At 33.6% G+C, this 8284-nt stretch overlaps 1 protein-coding gene across 1 annotated transcript in view; it reads right to left on the bottom strand.

Moving 5' to 3' along the window:
• Positions 1–6170: 6170 nt before the first annotated feature.
• LOC122812281 (vomeronasal type-2 receptor 26-like) overlaps positions 6171–8284 on the bottom strand; it is a 79199-nt gene continuing 77085 nt past the window's right edge. Inside the window, exon 2 of the mRNA XM_044084829.1 lies at positions 6171–7081. Within this exon, the coding sequence (XP_043940764.1) occupies positions 6171–7081 (911 nt within the window). The remainder of the gene's footprint in view (positions 7082–8284) is intronic.

The raw sequence follows: 8284 nt of genomic DNA, 5'->3' as shown, positions 1-8284 counted from the left end.
GTTGGTTTGGACATGTGCTGAGGAGGGATGCTGAGTATATTGGGAAAAAGATGGTAAGGATGAAGCTACCAGGTAACAGGAAATGAGGAAGGCCTAAGATAAGGTTTATGGATGTGATGAGAGAGGACATGCAGGTGGCTGGTGTGACAGAGCAAGATGCAGAGGACAGGAAGAAATGGAAACAGGTGATCTGCTGTGGCGACCCCTAACAGGAACAGCCGAAAGAAGATGATGATCTTTAGTATATGTAGTCAGACTGCTGCTTATGTTTCCAGTCCATTTGAGTGCAGCATAACTTATTTTGATCTCTAGGAAAGTTTACTGTTTGTATTCAATGTGTTGTCTCATTCACTAGCAGTTAAAACAAACTAATGCTATCACCCACAATGCATTTTATGTAGTGCTATCCTGTAAAGAATGTCCCTGCAATGAGTGAATAATGGTATTGCTGTTTCTCCTCACCAAAGTGTGTTATTTCTATCGTGTGAACATCTTCAACTGTCACAAGGTAAGATGTATATTCCTACTCATTGCATTACACCATGACCTATTGCTTGACACTGTACTATTGGATATTCTCACGTTGTTTAGTAATAGTTGTCTGTATGGTTCCCATTTCATTTTGACTATATGCTTAATAGTATACTTTATTATTTATAGGAAATGTAGGTTATATTATTGAATTTTACTTTGTTTTATTATCCCTTTTACTCCCATTGCAGCTATTTTATTTTTATTTGGTATTTTAGGATTAATTTAATGTCAAGATCAACTGTTCAGATTATAATGTGTCTAATCAACAGAATGAACTTCCTCATTGGTACATGACAGCACAATGAGATATGAGGAAGCCCTTCACTGTATTAACAGAAACAGGTGAAAGTGTTTTAAAATAATAAATTTTGTGATGAGCACAAGCTGAAATACATGGATTTACTTTACATAGCTACCTATATAAATTTGACATTCACCTTTGTTTTTATGTAGATATCTGTATCTATATCTATATCTGTCTATATATATGTGTGTGTGTGTGTGTGTGTGTGTGTGTGTGTGTGTGTGTGTGTGTGTGTGTGTGTGTGTGTGTGTGTATATATATATATATATATATATATATATATATATATATATATATATATATAAAATGAAAAAGACTGATACCTGAAAAACACTGTGCACCTTTGCTTAACACGAAGAAAAAGAAGAGTATATAAAAAACAATAGCAAAGGTCTGGCTCCAAATAATCCAAACAGCATAAAGTTCTCCTACTGGCATGAAGGACCAACCATAAAACGAAAATGTTGAGCAGCTCTATTTTATTCAGCACAAGCGCTTTCACAATAGCTTCATCTCTCTATATATAAATATATATATATATATATATATATATATATATATATATATATATAAGGCTAGCATTGTACAAATTCTAAAAACTATTATTAAACATAATACAAATAGCCATGCCTAGCCATCAGCCTTTCCTGCCTCCTAGTTGAAATCCATTCTGTTCATTCTGAAATACAATGATCATATCAGCAGCTGTAGGTTGAGGGAAAAGTTGTGCAACAACAGTTGCAGCTTATAGTTCCCCCAGCTGTGTCCCATAATCAAGCAGACAGGTATCCTTTACGTAAGTAAATAGACTTATACATATATATGGCCATCATATACATGGTGACACACCAAATAACATTCTGCAACCCTGAGTGGCACATAACAGGTTCCTGCAGTACCTCACTATGCAGATCATTGGTATGTCATAGCATCTCGCACCACCGCAATCACTACTACATCCACCAGACGGAATCACAGTATATATATATATATATATATATATATATATATATATATATATATATATATATTTATGCATACATCTATCTATATCTATTTATATTTCTTTATTAAGGTAGTTGTATAGTATTATAAATAACCAGATTTAATATACAATTTCAGAATTTAAATGATAAGATAGAAAAAGTGCACTCTAAGTATATGGATTTGTTTTCCTCCTAAATATTGGCTATAAAGAAGATCAACAAAGAGCAATTGCATAGAAAAACTAAGAAATATTCTTGTAATTTAAATGATTGATATGTAGCTCTATCAAATATACACTTTTCACCTTTAAATTTTGAATTTAAAATAGAATCACAATGTTTTTATTTGGATCTCATCCAGGTTCTAGGCACTATATGAAGCCAACAGCTACTAATATCCTGAATAAGAACTTCCCTCCAAGGCATAATATATTTAAATGGCAAGTGCTAAGCTATCTGCTGTTGTGCATCCTTGCTAGCCTAGACAATTTCCCTTTCAAAGTTGAGAATCAAACCTTGTACCATGCATCTGTAAGGTAAGCACCTTAACTATTTTATGCCAAAGCCCAGCTTATCTGTTTCTTGCTCAGAATAACATAAATGGTAAGCATCTAAGGGGGCTGTTTTACATTGCTAAGGAAACTAGAGAAAAGGAAAAGACACCATTTAAAAGTGTGATAAAATACAATGGTAGCATGCAGGATAGATTAAAGCTTGTAATTCCTACAGCAAGGGAACACATGCAGATAGACCAGTAAAATCAACAATAGGTTTATAGTTAGAATGACAAGCCCCGGACTTTAGGTTGCAGTACTAGTATCTTCCACAGAAAACAAATTTTCAGTCACATGACAAGGGCCATTTAAGACAATGGAAAGAATAGAAATTATAGGTTAGACAACACCAAGGAGAAACTAAAACAAATCTATCACATTAAAATACTGAAACTATGTAAAGAAGTAATAAATTCAGCAGAAGCTTTCATGCTGAAGATCAAAAGGAGCAAGCCTGATCCTGGCCATAAGAGCCAATTAATATAGAGTGTGAGCGCCCACTCTTGGCTAAATTGTTGATTATTCTTGAAAAAAATCATCTTGACTGTAGTTCAGGCTTGATTGAAACATGCAGCTTGAGCATTGTAAAACAACCACTTCCTAAAAGGACTAGAAGACTGTTTTATTGGTAGAAAATTAACCATATGCATTATTCTGATTTTTTAAGCCAAATAGGCTATGGTTTGTATTTCATGTGCATTAATGACAAAAAAAAAAAACAAATAAAGCTGTGTTTTATATATCTTGCCAGGTGTATTTCCTTGGATTTGTAGGTAGATAGACAGAGACAGGTAGATAGATAGATAGATAGATAGATAGATAGATAGATAGATAGATAGATAGATAGACAAATAAATGGATATGGTAAGATATTATAGATGTAGCTATAGGGGTCCATATCGTAACACTGAAATCTCATTTCACTGAAACTTTTACATCCATACCCATTTCACTGAAAACACATAAAACTGAAAAAGCACAGTTGTGTAAAATCTTACTATAACAGTAGATGTCCTTTTCTTCACTAATGCATTATTCTTAAAAGAAGGGATTTTCTGCCCAGGGCAGCTCGACCCTCCACAATTATGAAAAGCCTCTCTGTCTCTAAGCAAACCATCTCCTCCTGGATATCTAAAGCCATTCCTTTTGTTATTCTTTTTATGTCAAATCTCTGTCTACTTGTGTTAGAGCTCATTCCACTAGAGTTGTTGCCTCTTCTGGTGCCTTCTTCAAGGGGTTGGACAACAATTTGTTTCTTGGAGCTGCTACTTGGTCTTCAGTGCATACCTTTACTAAGCATTATAAGTTGGATATAGTTTCTAGGGCCTGAGAAGGTTTTGCTGAAACCATTTTATGTGGGTTTGTTGAGGGTTCTTTTCAGCCTTCCACCTCCCATTGTATTCCTCAGTTTTTTTTTACTTTCTCCTTCTGTTAAGAATACTACAGCAGTGAAATAGAAGGACATAGTGCAGTTGTGTAAAATCTTACCATAACAGTAGATGCCCCTCTCTTCACTGTTGCTGTATTTGCTCCCTCCTTCCACCCCACTCATGTTTGTTCTGCATGGATTTCTTCTGGATGTCCACCTTTGTCCTATTGTGACTGTTCTCTTCTGTTCTAGGTAGTCACATCTGTATGTTTCTTTTACGCCCTACATTCTATGCAGATAGCATAAATGTGACATACAGTGCATACAAGATAATTTTTTAAGCTTTTCATACTGGCCAAGCATTGGGCTACCCCGGGCAGAACATCCCTTCTATTATGAATACTGCAACAGTGATATAGAAAGATGTCTCATTTCGCTGTAAACCTTCTCCATAAGAAATATATCATAAGAACATGGTTTTGCAAGGGGGCTTTGCCCACAGTACCCCCTTTATGTATATATACTAACTACATGACCACACAACTACAGATAAAAGGAAAAAACACCACATACAGTGAATCAGAGTTCAAAAAGCAAACATGGACATTTAATAAAGATCTGGGGCTACAACATGATGCTGGCCATCACAATTCAAACATATTGTGATAGACTCACTTCCCTAATAACTTATATGTTAAAAGGTGATATCACTGCATACTTTCTACATACTTCTACAGCTTTCTGTGAAATAAGTTCGACCATTTGGGTTTTAGTGAAATGAGTTTTCAGTGTTTTAACACGGACCCGCATATAGATATTCAGGTATGTTTTGATATTTGTCATATACATATACATATATATATATATATATATATATATATATATATATATATATATATATATATATATATGTATACTGAAGAATGTATGAGCCCAAACTGTAAATGCATTTGTAGATGTGATCATGTATTTTACATCTGAGAGTTACCATTCATGGAATATGGAAACAATATCCACAATGGACATTTTAATACTCTACCAAGGAGTGCAACAGATGGCATCATTTCAAAATTGCTTCACTATGATATTACCATACAAAGAAGATGAAACTGACTGTGGTCATTTTCTGAGAGTTTTTCTGAGACCGAAGATAAAGTTCCTTCTTCCTTTAGTGGAGTTTGATGTGTGGTCTATTTCCAGCTTTCATTGTCATCTTATCAGATGTAGTTTCGCTCCAGTATTTAGATGTGCTATTCCTTTGCAACAAATTGTTTAACTTCATTGTACAGGCATGTTTTAATTTATTAATATCCAGTTTATTTCTATGACTTTTATTATTCTATTTATTTTAATTTTACTGTATTTAATTTACTTTATTCATCTTTATTACTGTTATGTATATTGCTTAAGAAATAAACACTGTGATAAACTTGAAGTTATTCAGTAATGATGACCATATGAAAGGTTAACATCAAAATTCCAAAAGTAGTAAAATGTCAGTCTTTTTACCTGATGTAAATTGAATTGTGCTTCAGCATGAGCAACATGTTCAAAGAATAATGAGTTGGAATTCCTGTATCATTAAAATAGTAATTAGCATTAAACAAATTATTCTGAAAAGTCTTAAATATTAGTCAGTGTATTCAAAATGCAAGCCAGGAAAACTACAGGAAGACTGAACAAACCCAAGAAATAACAATCGTGTTGCATAAAACAATGTGGAGACTTGCACAGACTGGTATTAAACTAAATGAGAGTTAGAATGGCAACTTAAATTAGATGTAACAACATTTCATGGGCTTAATGAGACTGTTTCAATTAATTTAGTTCTGAAGCTAAAGTTTTTAAGGGGCTAATTGATCCCATTTAGTTTAATGCCATTCACTGGTGCTTTTTCAGCACATGACTGTTTTATTTTTGGTATTTAAAAACATTGTCTATGCTAAAGTCAGTTGTGATGAAGTTCTTGTAAAAAATAGGATGAAAGTGCTTAACTGTTTGGTTTGAGCAAAGTATTTCTTCTACCTGTCTCTGCAAGTCTCCACATTGTTTTACTGCAACAGGGTTGTTATGCCTTGTATATAAAATGCAACTAAGCAGGTGGTGTAACTATTCTTTATAATTACTGTCTATCCATTTAGTACCAGCACTGTCAATATACACAATCACTTCATCAAATGCAAAAGAATATCACTCAGCCAGAAAAAATAAAACCAGCTTTGCTCTCCATTGTGAATGTTATTTCAGCTTACAATTTGTATTAAATAGTCAGCACAGACAAAAGAAATGTAAGACAGGTAAAACAAATCAAACATTTTAATTACTTTTCCAGGCTGGTTGCAAAACATGGCATTATGAGGTAATACATTAACATTTTCACCAAATCGGATAGGCAATTCTGTTGCAGCATATTATATTCTATGCTAAGTGATTTGTGCGGCTCTCCCCATTAAATATTCCTTAGAATTCATGTAAGGTCTCATTAAAATAATGTAACACTTAGGGAAAAAGATACAAGATAAGAGGCCAGTACTTGAGGATAAAATTGCAAACACCTCCACTGCTACCATATACATTCCCTGTGTACTTAAGTACGCAGGTATAAAAGACAACCAGACACTTATGCAGACAATCATGCTGAAAGTGAGATATTTTGCTTCATTGAAACTATCAGGTAAATTTCTTGCTAGAAATGCTACAATAAAGCTTATCAGTGAAAGTAATCCAATGAATCCCAGCATGCTCCAGAATGCTACATTTGACCCTTGATTACACTGAATGATTATTTTTCCTGCCTGAGATTTCAGGTTTCGTTCAGGAAATGGAGGTGAAATGGTTATCCAACAAATACACAAGGTTGCTTGCAGAAATGTGCAGATAAATACAATGCTCATTGGTAGCTTTGGTCCAACCCATCTCTTTAGCTTACTATCAGGAAAGGTAGCCTTAAAAGCAATGATAACCATAACAGTTTTAGCAAGAACACAAGCAATACAAAGGACAAATATAATACCAAACACTGCTTGCTGAAACATACATGTTAATTTTGTGGGTTGTCCAATTAAAAGCAGTGTACTGAGAAAGCATATTGCAAGAGACCAGAGGAGAAGGAAACTTAGTAACCTGTTGTTAGCTTTCACTACTGGAGTATATCTGTGTACAAAGAAAACTGCAAGCACAGCTAATGTTAATGCGGTTAGACATGTAATGACAGTAGTCAAAGTTACACCTAGTGGACCACCATAAGACAGATATTCAGTAGATTTGGGAATGCATTTGTCACGCCTTTCATTGGGCCAGAAATCCAGAAGGCAGAATTGACAATCAGTTGAATCTGAAAAAATAAATAAAATAAAGGCACTAGATGTAGAAGCAGAAAAATACATCAGTTGTATGCAAAAAGCAACTCAATCAAGCCTGCCCAAAAATCCTTTACATGGCAAAATACAATTATCCTCAAGAATTTAAAGTTAGTATATTTTTGTTTTTGATTTTTTGTTTTACAACAGAAAAAAATGCACAGTACTTCATTTGCACAACTGTAATGCTACTATAAGGGTTTTCAATTATCTTTCCTTGTATAACTTTACTTAATTTCCATCAGCCACTGAAAAAATAGACTGACTTTAAGAAAGTATAAGATATGAAAAAAACATCTTCCTAAATGCATAGGTTTTAAAGATATCAGACTACAACTAAGGCACATGTTCTACCATATTCATAAACTCAGTGTACAGTCCTATATATGGGAGTGCTCTGTGCAAACTGTATGTGGACATGACTCTGGGCTGAGGCTGACCACCCCACATACATACACATGGACCCTCCATCACACATATAGGAGGTCAGAAGGATTGCATACTAAGTATTTTCTGCACTACCCTGTGTCTACCTTTTTTAATCATTATTTCTCTTTTAAGTTTGTTATCCAAGGGAATGATCTTGTCAAAGAACCATTTTTGGTCATTTCCTGGCCAAATGGCAAGTACAAACAATAATAAAATTGAACAAATTACAATTTAGGGAATTTCCTTGAAGCCAATTAGCTAAATACTTAGACAGCTGATGCAGTTTGACATATTACCGCTATTGCACATCAGGTGTGTATAGTAAATCAGAAAAAATAATCAGGTCTTTATTTAATCATTTTTTTTTCAATAATAATTTTTATTGTTTTCTTATATTCCATACAAAATTAAAACAATACAGAAAATTAAGAAAAAACTACCAACTAATGTAACTAACACTAACTCCATAACATATATACAATATTTACATAAATGCTTCCAAGTAACACATTGAATTATACACAAAGAGTATAAAAGTGGTTAAGATCAATTCGAGTAATGAAAAGTTGCTGTTACAGAGTCTCTTAAAAGTGTAGAAATTCTTGCTAAATTCTAATATAAGATGTTACGCTAATACAATATTAAATACTTGTTCCCATATTTTTGCATTGTTAATATTTTTATTATGTTGGTTCAAAAGTAGTTTGTGAGCTACTATATGCCTTATTGCTAATACTCTAAAATTATTC

This window comes from Protopterus annectens, chromosome 1.part0, assembly GCF_019279795.1.
Source record: "Protopterus annectens isolate FY-2018-M chromosome 1.part0, PAN1.0, whole genome shotgun sequence".
In the NCBI taxonomy this organism is placed as follows: Eukaryota; Metazoa; Chordata; order Ceratodontiformes; family Protopteridae; genus Protopterus; species Protopterus annectens.
The sequence above is the reverse complement of the archived record's forward strand: the minus strand, read 5'-3'. Positions and strand labels throughout refer to the sequence as shown.